At 41.6% G+C, this 20,741-nt stretch overlaps 1 protein-coding gene across 1 annotated transcript in view; it reads right to left on the bottom strand.

Moving 5' to 3' along the window:
• Nucleotides 1-20,741, bottom strand: part of LOC149469604 (calcium-activated chloride channel regulator 1-like) — a 59,250-nt gene that overhangs the window by 21,772 nt on the left and 16,737 nt on the right. Inside the window, exons 8-10 of the mRNA XM_089668959.1 lie at nt 18,495-18,678; nt 8,105-8,211; nt 854-1,075 (exon numbers count right to left, since the gene is read on the bottom strand). Coding sequence (XP_089525085.1) covers nt 854-1,075; nt 8,105-8,211; nt 18,495-18,678 — 513 coding nt within the window. The remainder of the gene's footprint in view (nt 1-853; nt 1,076-8,104; nt 8,212-18,494; nt 18,679-20,741) is intronic.

Raw genomic sequence — 20,741 nt, 5'->3', positions numbered from 1 at the left:
ACAGCCAGATAAATAAAATGACATTATATTTCTTTGCCCTTGACATCTGTGGCTGCCAATTTATAGTGAGAGATTTAAATAAGTAAAAGAATTGGACTATTTTCAATTGTGTTTCTAAATAGTATATGATATTTTATAATAGCATTTCAATTTTTAACAATTTCGATAAACAAGGTTTATTTCTCAGAGAATAGGTGCAAGAAATCCCCCTTTTGAGCCATGCCTTGACTCTGCCCCCTATCCACCTCCGAGCAACATCCCTTGGTTCCACCCCCTACCCATTTTGCAGTACCATCATTTTGTGGTGCTAAAAAATTTGTATAGGATTTGTGATAATATATGATAATAGATCCCCGGTTGCCAGCAACAATATACCCCCTTTCAACAACAGACCCCCTCTTCAGTAATAGAACCGTCAGCAACAATAGACCCCCCATGCAACAAAATACCTCCCCAGCAACAATAGACCCCCCATGCAACAAAATACCTCCCCAGCAGCAATAGACCCCCCATGCAAGAAAATACCTCCCCAGCAACAATAGACCCCCCATGCAACAAAATTCCTCCCCAGCAACAATAGATCCACCCCAGCAACAACAGACCCCTGTCAGCAATAATAGATCTCCCAGTAGCCAGCATCAACAGACCTTCCTGCAGCCAACAATAGACCCCTCCCTCAACAGTAGATCTCTACCAACAGCAACTGACCCCCCAAGCAACAATAGATCCTTCAGATCACCTCAGTACCCCTTGCCATTACATACATACAGTGCTGGAGGTGCCAGAACTGCATTTTCTGGTGTTCTTGCTGAAAAAAGCTATGTTGAAAAATTAGGTTTAACAGATGAATTACCTCAGCAAATCCTGGAATCTGAAGCCTGGAAGATTTTGTAGTTTTGTCATCTTTGAAGTCCTTTCCAGTGTATGATACCCCCTTTGGATTCTGCAAGGTAATACTGGGTACATCAGTCTGCCAGGTTACCAAGAAGAAGGTTTCATTTCCAACTGTTTTATCAATAAAAACAGTGCCCTTTAGGCAGTCTGAATGTGGGAGTGATGCCCCAGTGCTCTCCAACTGTGCAAAATAGATAGTTAGAATATATAGTTAGTAGCAAATTTTCATATCGAAGTTCTAAATCCTTCCTCCATCTTAAAGTCACCCACTGAAATGTGGGGCCATTTACAGAATACCTTGCATATTTCTCAATGAATGTAATGATTGGACTGGATAGAGTTTATGACATCACCGCTCCACCTCTCCACCTTGTCCAATCAGAGAACATCTTGTATTCATTGAGAAAAATGCAAGGCATTCTGTGAATGGAGCTCATGCTGAACAGGCAACCCCCTATGATTAGTATGCAGCAGGACAGTTTCTTAGCACGGGACCCAAAGACAGCAGCAATCACTGTAGTAATGCTTACAGGGACCTACAGGTATGGCATTAGGGTTGGGCTTTATGTTTGAGTCAAACATAAGTTTGACTCGAACATGGGCCGTTTGTGTGTTCGGCGAACACACGAACAGTAAGGGCATTTGGTGGGCTTTTAGCCCGCCATGCCCCACAATGCACTGCACCCTGACAGTGCATTGTGATTGTTCAAAGCAATGCACCTGACCACGGCCAATCAGTACACAAGGGGGTGGGGTGAGCCCGCCCCCTTTGTGACATCATAACAGTATTTAAGAACTGTCATCCCAGAGCAGCTGTCAGACGGTGGGAGCCAGCATTGAGAGGGAAGCGTTTTTTGTGTGTTTTTTTTGGGTCGGCGGTGGCAGCAGGCATCGTGATTGACGTTGGATCTTCTTCGGGGACATTTTTTATTTTTGTTTTAAATAAAGGACTTGTCAAAGACTGTCTCCTGTCCTTTTTACACTACACTTTTTTTTTTGTGAATGGGTAGTGGCACCATGTACCCCATACTCATTCACATGGGGGGGTAGCCAGGATCTGGGGACCCCCTTATTAAAAGGTGCTACCAGATTCCAATAAGCCCCCACCCACAGACCCCCACAACCACCGGCCAAGCTTGTGGGGAAGAGGCCCTTGTCCCCATTAACATGCTTTGGGGGGGTAGCCCCCCTGCCCCAAGCACCCCTTCATGTTGAGGGCATGTGGCCTGGTATAGTTCAGGAGGTAGGGGCTCTAGTTCACCCAACTTTCCTGTCCTGCTGGTCTGCATGCTCGGATAAGGGTCTAGTATGGATTTTGGAGGGGACCCCCACACCATTTAAAAAAAAAAAAAAAAAAGCTGAAACATTAAAGAATGTCTTCACTACAAAAACACCACATGACTTAATATTATAACTTCTGCAGTATTTTAGTAGCTGTGCAGTATCTTACCGCATACTCAAACGTGGTAATATACCGCTTAGTGAATTGTCCCTGTTCGAAGTTCGCGGTCAAACTTTCGGTAGGTTCGAATGTTCAACCGCAAACTGAACAGGGGGGTGTTCGGACCATCACTATATGTCATATGCATACTTATATTGGTCCACGATAGACCAATGCAAATATGCTTTAAAATCCATATTAGGTGTGCTTTGCTGAAGTTTGATTTTAGGTTGAAGCTGAAAAAAACATAGGGATGAGCGAATCTGTCTGGGCTCGATTTGTGGACAGTTTCACGAGTCTTGCTCAAAGTTCAAAAGGTTGTGAACTTTGTTGTAAACCCCACTGAAGACAATGGGGTGACAAACATTATTATTCAATTTTGCCCATTTGCAGGGCTAATAAGTGAACTATTGTCAAACAAAATGCATGGGAAGTCATGCACTGTCATGGAAGATGTAACAAAATGAAAAAAAAATAAAATAAAGCGGTATCTCTTCTCCGTCAGCTCTACGTATAGCTCCAACACACTCTGACAATATGGCTCTGCTGTAACCCACCCTTTAGTAGAAAGGGGGCTGGGTTATCCATTTCTTCATATTATTGGCTCTTTTGACTCGGATGACCTGGGGCAAAAGTCATCATACACTGCATTATAGGTTGTGTATTTCTTGTGGCAAACCTACAAACATTTCGGCCAAAAGTTTGCAGTTCATAAACTTTGCAAAAACCATGGTAGTAGTGAACCCAAACTTTATCCCTACACATTACATTGGAGTTAAACATGTAGTGGAGTGCTCAATTACGCACTCAAATGAAGGTGCAGGCCCCATTTAATTTCTCTCAACTCTTTGGGTTCCTGGACAGGCCTAAGGAGTGTAAGTTTCTCTGCTTCCATTACTCAGCAGTTCAGGGAGGCACCACCTGATGAGGCAGATATAGGTGGGCCAGTAATCCACAGCCAGGCTATTTATTTATTTCAGGTACTTATATAGCACTGTCAATTTACACAGTGCTTTACATATATTCAGGTGAAACTCAAAAAATTTGAATATCGTGCAAAAGTTCATTTATTTCAGTAATGCAACTTAAAAGGTGAAACTAATATATGAGATAGACTCATTACATGCAAAGCAAGATAGTTCAAGCCATGATTTGTCATAACTGTGATGATTATGGCTTACAGCTCATGAAAACCACAAATCCACAATCTCGGAAAATTAGAATATTGTGAAACGGTGCAATATTCTAGGCTCAAAGTGTCCCACTCTAATCAGCTAATTAAGCCATAACACTGCAAAGGGTTCCTGAGCCTTTAAATGGTCTCTGTCTGGTTCAGTAGGAATCACTGTAGCAATCGTGCACCCAGAGGTAGATACAAACCTCCATTTTGTTAAGAATTTTCCATGTTGTACCATTTCTCACTCCCAAAGCAGGCTGCCTCCTCCAATCATCCCCCCCTCCCTCGCTGTGGAGTGACATGTGGGCTGAGTGATGACAGAGGTCACAGGAAGCCAAAGCACAGCAGGAGAGCTCCGAGCTATAGAACCCCCAATGGAGCTGGGGCCTAGCTGTCTGTTAGTTAGACAATCTGGGATATCGTAAAAGCGTAAACCAAGCCCTTCACTGAGTTCAAACACATTCCAGAGGAGTAATAAACTAGACACCACATTCAACATCCATTTTCCCCTATGATTTCATATCTTGGAATATGAGAGACTTACATAAAAACCAGGCATATCGTCAGATTGGTTAAGTTAATACAAACCATTTGGTATATTACATTCCCTAACTGGAATATATAGGAGGGCAGGAAAGTATATCTCCTGAACCATTCAAGTGTATATGACATGTTTCATCTCTAACCATTCCGCAGATGCTGCTGAGTATTAATATACTAGTGCACAGGCTGCCAAATGACCCGAGGAAAAGTTATGGGCCATAATATAAGCTAGGAGGGATTTTTGTTCTAGCTTGGGTCTTCGTCCCAACACCCCTCCCCAAATGAGGCAATTGGCTCTCTGCTGTAAGGAGACACCCTGCTGAGATCCTAGAAAAAGACTGTTATGCTTGGAGTGGGGTGTGTGAGAGAGAAAAGAAGAGTCTCCTGTGTTAACATCGAAACTGACAGTAGAGACAAGAATCCTTTTGACTTATGAAACTTGAAGCTGCTTACACCAAGGCTGACTGGCAAGTACTTTAACCCTCTAAATTACTTTCTGTTATCTCTTTGCTGTGCTATTGTTCTCTGTATATTTATATATATATTGGCTACCTCCTTTTCTGTAAATATTGTTTATTGCACCCTTTTGACCTTTTAGTAATAAATCTTACTTTCTGAAAGTGTTGAACTGTTTCTAACGCCTTTAATGCAGACTACGAATTCTTGCCGCTAAAGAGCGCTACTGTGTGTGTTTAACCCTCTGTATAACCTGCCTGCAGTGACAGTGGTATACAGACGATTATTTCAACCATCATAGTGTTATTGCTGATATTGCCGAGTTTCCTCTTTCTCTGTACAAAAAGGAGGTGGTGGCAGTGTAAAGGGTTAGTTGCGTAATTAACCTGACCCAGTAAAAATCACGCTCAGGCTGCCGGTACATTGATTGTGGTCCATTAGCTGGAAAATAGTTGTGCAGGGTGCAGCTGGGCGTGGCATTGTTACGCACGTGACATCGCGGTTTTAGATTGGCTAGTCCTTTGGTCACAAGTTTGGTGTGAAGGGCTGGGATTTGACGTTGCAATCGTCACAATCATGGGAAAGACTGCTGACCTGACAGTTGTGCATAAAACCATCATGGACACCCTCCATAAGGAGGGAAAGCCTCAAAAGGTAATTGCAAAAGAAGTTGGATGTTCCCAAAGTGCCGTATCAAAGCACATTAATAGAAAGTTATGTGGAAGAGAAAAGTGTGGAAGAAAAAGGTGCACAAGCAGTAGGGATGACTGCAGCCTGGAGAGGATTGTCAAGAAAAGGCCATTCAAAAGTGTTGGGGACTTTCACAAGGAGTGAACTGAGGCTGGAGTCAGTGCATCAAGAGCTACCACACACAGACGGATCCTGGACATGGGCTTCAAATGTCGTATTCCTCTTGTCAAGCCGCTCCTGAACAACAAACAACATCAGAAGTGTCCTACCTGGGCTAAAGAAAAACAGACCAGGTCTGTTGCTCAGTGGTCCAAAGTTCTCTTTTCTGATGAAAGCAACTTTTGCATCTCATTTGGAAACCAAGGACCCAGAGTATGGAGGAAGAATGGAGAGGCACACACTGCAAGATGAAGTCCAGTCCAGTGTGAAGTTTCCACAGTCTGTGTTGATTTGGGGAGCCATGTCATCTGCTGGTGTTGGTCCACTGTGCTTCATTAAGTCCAGGGTCAACGCACCTGTCTACCAGGAGATTTTGGAGCACTTCATGCTTCCTTCCGCAGATGAGCTTTATGGGGATGCTGACTTCATTTTCCAGCAGAACTTGGCACCTGCCCACACTGCCAAAAGCACCAAAACCTGGTTCAATGACTGTGGGATTACTGTGCTTGATTGGCCAGCAAACTCGCCTGACCTAAACCCCATAGAGAATCTATGGGGCATTGCCATGAGAAAGATGAGAGACATGAGACCAAACAATGCAGAAGAGCTGAAGGCTGCTATTGAAGCATCCTGGTCTTCCATAACACCTCAGCAGTGCCACAGGCTGATAGCTTCCATGCCACGCCACGTTGAGGCAGTAATTGCTGCAAAAGGGGCCCAAACCAAGTACTGAGTGCATATGTATGCTTATACTTTTCAGAGGTCCAATATTGTTCTATGGTCAATCCTTATTTTATTGATTGCATGTAATATTCAAATTTTCTGAGATTTTGGATTTGGGGTTTTCATGAGCTATAAGCCATAATCATCACAATTATGACAAATCACGGCTTGAACTATCTTGTTTTGCATGTAATGAGTCCATCTCATATATTAGTTTCACCTTTTATGTTGCATTACTGAAATAAATGAACTTTTGCACGATATTCAAATTTTTCGAGTTTCACCTGTATATATTGTACATTCACATCAGTCTCTAACCCTCAAGAGTGTATAATCTAAGGTCCCTAACTCACATTCATACATACACATATTAGGTCCAATTTTAGACAGGAGCCAATTCACCTACCAGCATGTCTTTGGAGTGTGGCAGGAAACTGGAGTACCCGGAGGAAACCTATGCAGGCACAGGGAGAACATGCAAACTCCAGGCAGGTGGTGCTGTGGTTGGGTTTCGAACCAACAACCCTAGTACTGCCAGGTGGAAGTGCTAACCATTTAGCCACTGTGCTAGAGACCCTCCACTGTCAAAACTGGTGTGCATCTCCAGATGATCCAGCTATGGTGGGTCGTCCCTCCACAATTGCTACCAGAGAACTACAGTTCCAGTACGCTGGCCCTTTGTCCTTAGGCTGTGAATCCCTCCAGCTTTTCACCTGTGTTACATGGGCTACATTGGACTGCTAGGGGTGCTGTTTATGAGAATAAGTGCAAGTAGTTTTACTGAAGCAGCTATTCTTAGTTTGACCCTTTGCTGTTATAACGTCATATAGTGGCTATACTATACAGCTACATGTCGCCCTGATTGAGTACCTCAGACAATGCTGTGAAGAGTCCACGCTTGTACAGTTTTCATAATCAGATTCTGCACCGTAGGCATTATTGCCATCCTGAACCTGTTCTGTATCATTGCTTTAGTAAACTGCACATTACAATTACCCCCTGACTGATCATTTTGCTGAATACGTATTCTGTTAAAAATGCATACAGAAAGGATTTGTAACACATGATAAGTGCATGACTGAAAACAATTTCCATTCATTGGTCTTATTTGGTGTCGTATTCTTCAGCACAGCATGAAGAATGTATTCATACATTTTCATTCAATAACCTGCTGTGGGTGTAGGATTATAACTTTTTATTTTTAATTGTTGAACTGGATGGACTTTTGTCTTTTTTCAGCCAGACTAACTATGTAGCTATGTAACTTTGTATACAAAGTCAAAGCAGAACTTGTCAAGTCTATGCACACCAGTAGTAGTATCTTCCAGTATTAGATATGTCCATTTGACTTTCATAGTGAGACAGTGTAGCCCTGCCTTGAGGTTTCTTCAGGGGTGCCTTGGCAAAATGTCCAAAAATTGCTCAAAACTTGTATACAAGCCAGCAGGTGGAACAAGCCTGCCTTTTAGTTACACTAAGCCACAGGTTTTCAATACGGGCACACAGGCACCATTACTACCTTCTAGCCGCAGGCGTCCTGACAACCAATGACATCATCAGTTGATAAGGAGGATGTCAGCTGCCTGCACAGCATCCTAGTTTGATCATCCTTTGCCTCTCTCTGTCAGTGCTGGGGTCACAATAGCTCAGTGATGGAGAAAATCTGAGGGAGAAGAGAAACACTGGAATACTAGTCAGTACCAGTGTGCAGAAGTGTATTTGCTTTGGAAGAATAAATCACCTCTAATGTTGGGTGTCCTACATGTGTGGATGTTTCTGCGTTATACAGACTATTAGAATAGTTTTTCACATTTTAGAATGGGGTGCCTCAAAACTATTTATAATTTTAAAGGGTGCCTCGAGACTGTCCATAATTTTAAAGGGTGCCTTGACTGAAAAAAGGTTGAGAAACACTGGTGTAGCCACCATCAGTTCAATGAGGAATTTGCATGCTGCAATTTTTTCATTTCCAGACACTAAAATACCCCATGTGACATCGGCATAAGGAAATAATGCATCACCTGAATAGTATGATCAATTTCATATCCACTTCCAGACTTCATGGCACTGAATGCATCAATCAGACTATTGGCATCCACATTATCAGAGGCATAAAAGTTTAATCCACCTAAAGAAATGGATACATAAGCACATTACCCCCCCAAAAAAATCCTAAAACAGCAATACAGAATAGCCCCAGTGAGCCAGGCTGAACAACCAAAATGTTTTTTTCACTATCTTTGTGCAGAGGATTATATAATATGTCCCAAATGTTGTTACTGTCATTTCTGCAGGACAGCTTGATCTACTTGTACATTTGTAGAATAATATAAATGTAATCTGTACACAGAATATTACTTTTAGTAAAGGTCCTGCCTAAGAGCAGACAAAGCACTATGTTTGCTATTACTACAGTTGTGCTCAGATGTTTGCATACCCTTGAAGAATTGGTAATATACAGTATGTACCATTTTTACAGAAAACATGAGTGAGCAGACAAAACACATTTCTTTTATTTCTTATGGGGTTCATATTCAGCTGTAGATCGTAACAGAATGTCATAATCATAAAACAAAACATGGCAGCAAGTAAACAAATGAAATGGCCCCTGTTCAAAAATCCATACCCTTAGCTCTTAATCATGTGTATTGCCCCCTTTAGCATCAATGACAGCATGCAGTCTTTTGTAATAATACAATAAAATCCCACAAGCAGCCTAATAAACCAATCAATCAATAAACCAACTCTCAGATAAATTAGTGCATACCTAGAAAGCTGCCCACATCTACACATACCCATATAAATGTGTTAAAGTAACAATAAATACAATTACAGTGTTGCACTTTCCTTAAAATATAAATCACCCTAAAATCATACCCTCACTACAATGTAATATTTTGAGGTTAATATCTTTAATATGATATTTTTGGGTGGTATATAGCAGTATTTTAATAATCAGAAGTTTGTAATAGTTTGCCTGGTATTATATAGGGATATTAGCAATTCCAGTATATTACTATTCCCTTTAAATTTATAATCATGTCTATTTGCATAGTAGTATAATAATGGAATAATATTGAATAGTTGAATTATGAGGTTGCATATAGCTCTTTTGATTAATTTAATGATTAGGAGTGTAATACAGCTGATAGATATATTCATTATTATTATTTTATTATTATTATACAGTATTTATATAGTGCCAACAGTTCGCTCAGCGCTGTACATTACAATGGGGGACAATACATGAGACAGTACAATAACAATACAGTGCGAAACATGAGGGGTTCGAGGGCCCTGCTCCTTGGAGCTTACAATCTAAGAGGGAGGGGATAGTGGTACTGGAGGAAAAGCTGTGGGGGATGGAGTGGTAGGAAGAGTGGAGGAGATCGGCAATTAGCAGAGGGCGGGGTAGGCTTCCCTGAAGAGGTGGGTTTTCAGGGTGCGCCTAAAGGAGAGGAGAGTAGGTGATAGTCTGATGGATTGGAGTAGGGAGTTCCAGAGGATGGGTGATGCCCTGGAGAAGTCCTGGAGGCGGGCATGGGAGAAGGACACCAGGGAACTAGAGAGAAGGAGGTCTTGTGAGGAGCAGAGAGTGCATTTTGGGTGGTATTTGGATATTAGGTCGGTGATGTAGTTTGGGGCAGAATTATGGACAGCTTTGAACGTCAGTGTTAGCATTTTGAATTTGATCCATTGGGCAATCGGAAGCCAGTGGAGGGATTGGCAGAGGGGGGTGGCGGAAATGGAGCTGTTGGTAAGGTGCATGAGTCTGGCCGCCGTATTCAGGATCGACTGAAGCGGGGACAGCCTGTGGTGAGGCAGGCCAGGGAGGAGGGAGTTGCAGTAATCAAGTCGTGATATGATGAGGGAGTGGATGAGTTGCTTAGTGGTTTCTGGGGTTAGGAATGGGCGTATTTTGGCATTGTTGCAGAGGTGGAGTCTGCAAGAGTATTTAATTTAATTTATTTTCATCTAATATAGTTAGTCTTTGTGGCCCTTAGATGGTACCTTAGGTAGAAGTGTAACATCAACGGGGGGGGGGGGGTTAATAATGGGATGGGAGGACTTTGGTAGTTGATATCGCAAGGGCTACAATAAAATGGCCGCGGGCTAAACGATATAAGCAGTCTATTGCAGTGTTTCTCTACCTTTTTTCAGTCAAGGCACCCTTTAAATTATGGACAGTCTTGAGCCACCCCATTCTAAAATGGGGTGCCTCTAGACTGTCCATTATTTTAAAAGGGCACCCCATTCTAAAATGTGTAAAAATAATTCTAATAGTTTATATAATGCAGCAACATCCACACATGTAGGATACCTGATGTTGGAGGTGATTTTTTTCTTCTAAAGCAAAAACACTTTTGCACACTGGTACTGACTAGTATTCCAATGTTTCTTTTCTCCCTCTTTCTCCATCACTGAACTAATGTGACCCCAGCATTGATGGAGAGGGGCAAGGGTGGGTCAAACTAGGATGCTGGTTGTCAGGATGCCGGTAGCTAGAAGGTCGTAATGGTCCACAATGATAACCTGTGGCTTTGTGTAACTAAAAGGCAGGCTTGTTCCACCTGCTGGCTTGTGTATAAGTTTTGGGCAATTTTTAGACATTTTGCCAAGGCACCCCTGAAGAAATCTCAAGGCACCCTAGGGCACCCTGGTTGAGAAAGGCTGATCTATTGTCACAATGCACACTGGCTAACTATGTAAGTGTCTACAAGTGTTTCTTATGTTGTATTTCTGTCTAAATGTATATATACAGTGGGGCAAAAAAGTATTTAGTCAGCCACCAATTGTGCAAGTTCTCCCACTTAAAAAGATGAGAGAGGCCTGTAATTGGCATCATAGGTAGACCTCAACTATGAGAGACAAAATGAGAAAACAAATCCAGACAATCACATTCGCTGATTTGGAAAGAATTTATTTGCAAATTATGGTGGAAAATAAGTATTTGGTCACCTACAAACAAGCAAGATTTCTGGCTCTCACAGACCTGTACCTTCTTCCTTAAGAGGCTCCTCTGTCCTGCACTCATTACCTGTATCAATGGCACCTGTTTGAACTTGTTATCAGTATAAAAGACACCTGTCCACAACCTCAAACAGTCACACTCCAAACTCCACTTAGCTGAAGACCAAAGAGCTGTCGAAGGACACCAGAAACAAAATTGTAGACCTGCACCAGGCTGGGAAGACTGAATCTGCAATAGGCAAGCAGCTTGGTGTGAACAAATCAACTGTGGGAGCAATAATTAGAAAATGGAAGACATACAAGACCACTGATAATCTCCCTCGATCTGGGGCTCCACGTAAGATCTCACTCCGTGGGGTCAAAATGATCACAAGAACGGTGAGCAAAAATCCCAGGACCACACGGGGGGACCTAGTGAATGACCTGCAGAGAGCTGGGACCAACGTAACAAAGGCTACCATCAGTAACACACTACGCCGCCAGGGACTCAGATCCTGCAGTGCCAGACGTGTCCCTCTGCTTAAGCCAGAACATGTCCGGGCCCATCTGAAGTTTGCTAGAGAGCATTTGGATGATCCAGAAGAGGATTGGGAGAATGTCATTTGGTCAGATGAAACCAAAATAGAACTGTTTGGTAGAAACACAACTTGTCATGTTTGGAGGAGAGAGAATGCTGAGTTGCATCCAAAGAACACCATACAGTGGGGATCGAAAGTTTGGGCACCCCAGCTAAAAATTTGTATTAATGTGCATAAAGAAGCCAAGGAAAGATGGAAAAATCTCCAAAAGGCATCAAATTACAGATTAGACATTCTTATAATATGTCAACAAAAGTTAGATTTTATTTCCATCATTTTCACTTTCAAAATAACAGAAAACAAAAAAATGGCGTCTGCAAAAGTTTGGGCACCCTGCAGAGTTAATATCTTGTACTGCCCCCTTTGGCAAGTATCACAGCTTGTAAACGCTTTTTGTAGCCAGCCAAGAGTCTTTCAATTCTTGTTTGAGGTATCTTTGCCCATTCTTCCTTACAAAAGTCTTCCAGTTCTTTGAGATTTCTGGGCTGTCTGTCACGCACTGCTCTTTTAAGATCTATCCATAGATTTTCAATTATGTTGAGGTCAGGAGATTGTGAAGGCCATGGCAAAACCTTCAGTTTACACCTCTTGATGTAATCCCCCGTGGATTTCGAGGTGTGTTTAGGATCATTATCCATTTGTAGAAGCCATCCTCTCTTTAACTTCAGCTTTTTCACAGATGGCATCAAGTTACCATCCAAAATTTGCTGAAATTTTATTGAATCCATTTTTCCTTCTACTCGTGAGATGTTCCCTGTGCCACTGGCTGCAAACACAACCCCAAAGCATGATTGATCCAACCCTATGCTTAACAGTTGGACAGAGGTTCTTTTCATTAAATTCTGTGCCCTTCTTCTCCAAACGTACCTTTGCTCATTCCGGCCAAAAAGTTAAATTTTAACCTCATCGGTCCACAGAACTTGTTTCCTAAATGCATCAGGCTTGTCTATATGTTCATTTGCAAAGTTCAAACGATGATTTTTGTGGTGAGGACGTAGAAGAGGTTTTCTTCTGATGACTCTTCCATGAAGACCATATTTGTACAAGTATCTCTTTATAGTGGAATAGTGTACCACAACTCCAGTGTCTGCCAGATCTTTCTGGAGGGATCGTGCAGTCAAACGTGGGTTTTGAATTGTTTTTCTCACAATCCTGCGAGCTGTTCTGTTTGATATTTTTCTTGGTCTTCCAGATCTTGCTTTAACCTCCACTGTTCCTGATGACTGCCATTTCTTAATTACATTCCGAACAGAGGATATTGACATCTGAAAACGCTTTGCTATCTTCTTATAGCCTTCTCCAGCTTTGTGAGCGTCAACTATTTTCAGTTTCAGTTTTCTAGACAACTGCTTAGAAGAACCCATGGTGCTGATTGTTGGGGCAAGGTCAGATGAGTCTGGGCATTTAAAACCTTTGAGATTGACATCACCTGGTCTTCCCAGATGATGATTGAGAACAATCCATGACACTGGCAGGTCTCAGCTTGGCAAAAGGGGCAGTGCATGCTATAAATTCTGCAGGGTGCTCAAACTTTTGCAGATGCCATTTTTTTGTTTTCTGTTATTTTGAAAGTGTAAATGATGCAAATAAAATCTAACTTTTGTTGACATATTATAAGAATGTCTAATCTGTAATTTGATGCCTTTTGGAAATTTTTCCATCTTTCCTTGGCTTCTTTATGCACATTAATACAATTTTTTAGCTGGGGTGCCCAAACTTTCGATCCCCACTGTACCTACTGTGAAGCATTGGGGTGGCAACATCATGCTTTGGGGCTGTTTCTCCGCAAAGGGACCAGGACGACTGATCCATGTACAGGACAGAATGAATGGGGCCATGTATCATGAGATTTTGAGTGCAAACCTCCTTCCATCAGCAAGGGCATTGAAGATGAAACGTGGCTGGGTCTTCCAACATGACAATGATCCCAAACATACCGCCTGGGCAATGAAGGAGTGGCTTTGTAAGAAGCATTTCAAGGTCCTGGAGTGGCCTAGCCAGTCTCCAGATCTCAACCCCATAGAAAACCTTTGGAGGGAGTTGAAAGTCCGTGTTGCCCAGCGACAGCGCTAAAACATCACTGCTCTAGAGGAGATCTGCATGGAGGAATGGGCCAACATACCAGCAATAGTGTGTGCCAACCTTGTGAAGACTTACAGGAAACATTTGACCTCTGTCATTGCCAACAAAGGATATATAACAAAGTATTGAGATGAACTTTTGATATTGACCAAATACTTATTTTCCTCCATAATTTGCAAATAAATTCTTTCCAAATCAGCCAATGTGATTGTCTGGATTTTTTTTCTCATTTTGTCTCTCATAGTTGAGGTCTACCTATGATGGCAATTACAGGCCTCTCTCATCTTTTTAAGTGGGAGAACTTGCACAATTGGTGACTGACTAAATACTTTTTTGCCCAAGTGTATACATATTGTTCAAGTTTGTTTATCATTCTCATATGCATTGCTAGCTCCTAAAGAAGCGACTTCTGTCGTGAAACATGTCGGGCGTTTGCTGCACAGCTTGAAAATTCCCCACCTTTTGAAAGGAATATACTGTCCACACCATCTGTGTTCAACACCTTGTTGGAATCAGTCTGTTATGGTTGGTTGGTTGTGGGAAATCAGTTGTGGTTTACGTGTGAAATGTAATTTAGCTATATAGAGATATTTTAGAGGTGAAATGTGAATAAAGAAACATTGATTTTATTTTTTTGTGTACCAAGTCTTTGTACCTAAAAAGTCCACTCAATATCTTTTTCTCCATTACTATTTAATAGGGATGTGGCACTACAGTATAAGTTGGGTCATGACCTCCTACCACCCGATGGTCGTCCCATTTTTCTTTTATCAATATATAAGCATTAAGAGCATGGTGACGTCCAATCATAACCCTCTGAGGAATCCACGTGACCCTGTGTTGTAATGCATGGGGGAGGGGCTTGATGACATCACTGCGCTCACGGTCAGCTGACTAACTGATATGACGGATCATGGATATGAGAGCAAGGGAAGATTTATATTTATACATGGTGTTGGATATTGACATATTATGTGCATGATATTTGGTGCGATGGAGCACCTACACAGAGTTGCCACTTTTAATATTTTAATAAACAAGTGTTTTTAAGAATAAAGTACTATTGTTTTTTTGTCTATTTTTTCGACATATGCATGCTGAGTGGAGGAGGAGATACTAAGGAGGCCGTTAACCATTGAAAAAAGACTCTAATTCAAGAGACATCTTAAGCCTATGTCCACTTCAAGGGACACAAGTGTTTTTTGACCAAACTTTATGTGCATTCAAAAGCTCCAGGTGAGAGCACATTGGGTGTTTTGATGGTGGAGAAACACAAGTGGTATTAAGAAGATATGAAGTGATTACAGAAACGTAATTTACAGCTTTGGGGATTGCCGAGAAGAAACACTAATAGAGACTTATTGTAGTGTTGAGATTGTCCATGTTTCATTGTGAAGTGTTTTGTGTTGAGGGTATGATTTATGGGTGATTTATATTTTAAGGAAAGTGTGGCATTTTATTTATTGCTACTTTAGCACATTTATATGGGAATGTGTAGGTGTGGGCAGATTTCTAGGTATGCACTAATTTATCAGTGAGTTGGTTTATGGATTGATTGGTTTATTAGGCTACTTGTGGGATTTTATTGTATTATTATTGCATGCTGTCATTGATGCTAAAGGGGGCAATACACATGATTAAGGGTATGTAGACTTTTGAACAGGGGTAATTTCATTTGTTTACTTGTTGCCATGTTTTGTTTTATGATTGTGCCATTCTGTTATATTTTAAAGAAAGTGTGGCACTGTAATTTTATTTACAGTCTTTTGTAATAGTTGTCTACAAGGCCCCGAAGTCTTGCAGATGGTATAGCTGCCCATTCCTCAGGAGACTGATGGCCACTCCAGAACATTCACCTTTTTCTACTGTAACCATTGGAGGGTCAACCAGGGTATGTAAACTTTTTTTATCACGGCCATTTGAGTGATTTCTGTTATCCTTATGATTTAAAAAGGATCCAAACAAATATGGGATAATAAATGGCTTCATACGGTCACTATCCTTAAATAAAAGGTTTTGGCATGATCAGTCATATTTTCAGTATCAATGCCAACATTTCACAATTTCTGCCAGGGTATGCAAACTTTTGAGCACAGCTGTACATATTCCTGACAATAATGCAGGTAATATGGCTCTCCTATCCCTCAATGCTGCATAAGTATTTTACAGCATTGAGTGGTCTTAGCTATGGGAGGCTCTATTTCATTTTGATCTGGTCCTTATTTTACTGGCTTAGCATATTGTATGCTAGTTCAAAGGGTCACTTATAGATTAATAATTCTCTCTTGGAGTTCCTTTGGTTGCAATGAGGTACTGGACAGGGGTCTCAATATAAAACAACTGCGTGCATAATTATGCCTAATTTCAACTCATACAATAAATAAACAACCTAAAGCTGTCCAGCGTTTCACGTTAGATTACACACTTGGCACTCAGTGGTCTATTTAAACTGGTCTGTCACCATGAGCAGCTGCTGAATGATCTTCAGCTTGTATCTGTATTCCTGAGACCTAATCCACTGACCCTGCTTACCTATGTATGCTTTCCCCTGGACTTCATCTTTGCTCTTGCCTTAATCTTGTTCATCTGATCACTCTGACCCCACCCTGATTACTGGTGTCAGAGCCTGGGATCGAACCTGGTCCTTCTGCAGTGGGAGGCAATGTCTCTTCTCACTGAGCTATCTGGAATGCTGGACAGCTCCCTTGACAATTCTTGGATAATCCTGCCTTGTGCCTTGATTTCTCTTGAACCTTGAACTCCTTGCTCCTCCCATGAACTTCCTTATAAAAGTTATGTCCATGCACTTCCTCCTTGCCAGATTATTGTGCCTTACCAGCCAATATCCCGCTTAATGTTCCTGCTGCTGTCTTCATCTACGTTACCGACCTTTGGCTTGCTTCTGACTACGATTCTGCCTCATCCTATCTACTACCATTGGTGACCGATCCTTGGCTTGTGACTGACTCCGCTTCTGTTTGATCCCTGAACTGTTTGATCCACTTTTGGTTTCCAGCCTACTCATTCCCTGGTGGGGTGATCCTGAGATCTGCGACCTGGCATTCACACGCAGCCAAATCCATCTCCACCATTAGGAGCTCTGGGGAAGACCGGTGGATGCTTAGACCCCGCACCTCAGGTGAGCCTGCGTCATTCCCAGCGTGGCCGCTGGTGTACCAATCCTGCTGGTCTCAGGTAAGTCTTGCAACTTCTGTAGCAACTGGTCTCTGAACCTGACTTTATATCGTGACAACTGGACTTGTCTTTGCCTGCTGATTCTGTACTGGCTGTTATCGAACTTAGCCTGCTTCTTGAACTTACTCTGTTTGCTGATTTGGCCTCTCATTGCCTGGCTGTCCCTACTTGCTTCCTGCATACCAGCTCTGCTACCATCTGCTACCATCTCCTGTTCTGGTGCAAATCTGCTTCAGTATCCTCTCCTGGGGACTGCGACCCCCAGCTTCATCCACCTAAGAGCGGACTTCGCCAGCCAGCTACTCCAGCACTCATGACACTCCATGACCTTACATTCTCTGTCTCCACCTTCAGGAGTGTTGAGGAGGAGGTGCGAGAGACCTCCACAACATTCCAGTCATCACCCGATATGTGATAGAAATACAGAAAAAAAGCTCCAAACAAAAAACGATTACAGATCCAAGATAAGGTTAAAAAAAAGAGTCAAGATCATTTTAATTGTTGGTAGAAAAGTCATATAAAAACAACCAACATGCTTCAGGGGCAATGTTGCTCTCTTCATCAGGGCTCAACATAGGATAAAACATGGGTAGCTCCATTGCTGCTCAGCAATTACTGTCAAGTTGTTACTCTTTGTCAAGAATTTAATACTGGTTCCAATATAGATTTGTGAAAACACTGTTTTACCCTGTGTTGAGCCCTGATGAAGGGGGGAGTGGTGTTGGTCCTGAAATTTTTTTGCATTTTTTAGATGCCTTTTTTTTACCAACAATTAAAATGATATCGAAATCTTTTTTTTTCAGTTTTGGACTGGTGCTCTTTTCTGTATATCTATGGATTGAGCTACTGTTGGGTGTCCATCGAGGAAACCTTTAAGCCTGTATACAAAGGGTGAAAATATTTCAGTCCATGTGTACAAGCTGTCTGTTCAACAAAACAACAATCAGCTTCTGTTGAATGCTCAGGCTGGAGAACCAGAATTCAATTAGTCCCTGTATCAACATCGCTTGTATTGATCTGGGAATCTGTCAGTTTTTCAACCATCGGGTTGAAAAAAAAACTGTATGTATTTACCCAGCTTTATTGTATGGGGGCTGCTTTGCCAGAGCTATTGAGCGTTTTTGAAGTTTTCCTTCATCTGATTACACTTGCAAGTCAAAAAATTTAGCTTTTTTAAGACCTAATTTATAGATGAAATGTGCTAAAGATTTAAGGACATTAAATCTCTGTGTGCCTTAATATACCAAAAAAGATGCTGCACCTAGGGAAGCACTCAGCATTCCTGAAGATTTTAGGCCCATGTCAGGCTACCAATCCTGTTGCAGCTGGCAGCTCACCAGCAACTGGATCACCAAATAGAGCAATCACCATCTTCTGCAGTGTCGCTTTCTCAGTGGCTTATTATTCAGGTTGTCCTTTGAAAGCCTTCATAGATGGAAAACATATCTTTATAATTGCTCTTTTGTTGGCCATTATTACTTTATCCAAATGCCTGATTTTGTGCTTTGGTTAGCATTGACAGACAGTTACAATACTGTGTCATTAAAATGTATTAATGAAGTAAAGAAAAAAATTAAAAACTTGCCAGTTTGTTCTGTAATTTGTTCTAGTGCCTTTTCAGCATCTGGTCCAAGAGCTATTACATGAATTATTGCCCCGCTGTTTATTAAGTTAGAGTAGCAGGCAGTAGGGAAAGATGAATCTTCTCCATCTGATAGCAAAACAAGTTCCGTACCATAAGAAGACTTATCACTGGTTCCTGTATTTACCTGGAAGTTATAAAAGCAAAATATAATACAAATTTAAAATAACTGAAGAATTACAATAGAGCTCAGGTGTATTCCTTACCATTTTCCAGACAAGCTTGGAGGTGGTAGCATGGGGGGTGGTAGGCGGCTTTTGCCTTTTCCATCTCTGAGGCTTTGATCAGAGTAGGTAAGTGAATCTGTTCTCTAACCAAACCAGAGGTATAATACCACAATCATGGTTTTATCAATATGATGATATTTTAAATTGCTTTATACTGTTTGGGCAGAGGGCACAGGGCACACTGTAAGCTTACCAATCACTGCAGTGGTCAAATTGTCTGTGCTCTGAAAATATACAAGTGTCTGTTGAAAGGAATGGGTGGTACTAGGTGATCTGCATTAGCATGCAAATCACCCTCAACTTATGTCATGATAACAAAAAAGACTAAAGGGGGGGTGTCTCTGACAACCACACCCCTGATGAAGAAAATGGACAATGTTGATTGTCATCCAGACTGAAAGTTACACCCAGTTATTCAACTTTTTATTTACATATCTACTATGGAGATGACCAGGGAGTTTATTTAATCATATGGTAGGCATTGGCTCTGTTCCTACTGAAGAATTCCGGCCCCAGACTTAACGTGTATACAGGGGTGGAGCCTCATCGATGATGTCATTTCCGTAGCCATCTTGTATGGTCGGATGGTGAGACTGATATACTGTATGCTGTTGCTACCATTCTGGAGAGACACGTGATTTTATACATGCCCAGTTTTTTAATCTATGGGTTTTTAACCCTTTGCGTGCATCATTAAAGAAATACAGAGAGCACTATTAGTCCCTTTTTTGTTTTGTAGATACACATAATCTTGTCCATTTGAGCTGGCTTGGTGATCCTAAAGGAGAGGAGGAGCCAGGAAGAAGAACACAGTTCCAGGTAGTAGTCCAAGGCAAAGGAATTATATAAATCGCTATATGGCCTCGAGTGCTTTTAAGGTCATATAGGGAGGTGAAGAGATAACATTTCATGTGGTGGGTTGCATGCATCTGATGGTGGAGAGAAGAATACAAAGATATCACATGTGTCACTGTGGTGATTGAAATTTGAAAGGGACAGTGCACATTTAAATTGAAGGACTTAAAATTTTGTTTAAAAAAAATTGTGATAAAGCTTTTTTTTTATAATTCAGAGGAGACATGCTATGTCTCTTCTGAAAAAAGGAATTCTTACCTCCCACCTCACAAACTTCCTAAACATTTTGGCATCTGTGAATGAACTCCTGTGCTTGTGCATTAGTGAACTGCTGTGTGCATGGAGTTATGTCATTCCAACTAGGCCAATCAAGGTGGCCAAATATCTTGAACCTGTAATATTGCTGGAGGGGAGGTAAGTATAATTCTGCTTTAAAGGATAAGTTCACCTTATGTAACATGTTATTTAGACCCCAATTATCAGGGTGTAACATGTTACAAACAGATAAGCCCTCAAGCCCCCTGATCCACATTGTGACAGCTAGCGGGGGATCTACTCCTCCTAGCTGGCACAATTTTTAAAAACCATTCCCATCCAGCCGTGTCACTCATTCCCAGTATTCTGTGAATACTGACCACAGTGGCCACAGCGCCATGGTTGTTCATTGAGCCTTCCTGTCAGTAAGTACTTGCATGCTTGTATGGGATGTACGAGCAAGCAGATACATTGACAGGTCAGAGGAAGACCTGCTGAATCTTCTGATTGCTGTTGCAATGCTTTAAAGGCTCTAGAAACCAAAAATAATAAATACACATTTTTTTAAACTGCAAAAAAATGTGCATTTATTATTTTTTGTTAAAAGGTGAACTTTTCCTTTAATTAACAGATTTGGAATGGCAGGGGGTTGTTCACAGAAAGGTTTTAATATCCCAAGCAACATCTTATTAATGAGTTTGGTACACACATGACTGGGAGGGGGACCAGATGGGAAGAGGCTCAACTACAGGCAGAGGAGCTGGAAAGGAGGAAAGCTCAGGACCTCATCGGCCCCCAGTCTTAAAGAGACTTGTATATAGTTCCAGGGAGCCCGTCCTCAGTTGCCATTCCC

This window comes from Staurois parvus, unplaced genomic scaffold, assembly GCF_062004578.1.
Source record: "Staurois parvus isolate SC_StPar_1 unplaced genomic scaffold, SC_StPar_1.0 ptg000066l, whole genome shotgun sequence".
Classification (NCBI taxonomy): domain Eukaryota; kingdom Metazoa; phylum Chordata; class Amphibia; order Anura; family Ranidae; genus Staurois; species Staurois parvus.
Note: the sequence above shows the minus strand (reverse complement) of the source record. Positions and strands in the feature narration are given on the sequence as shown.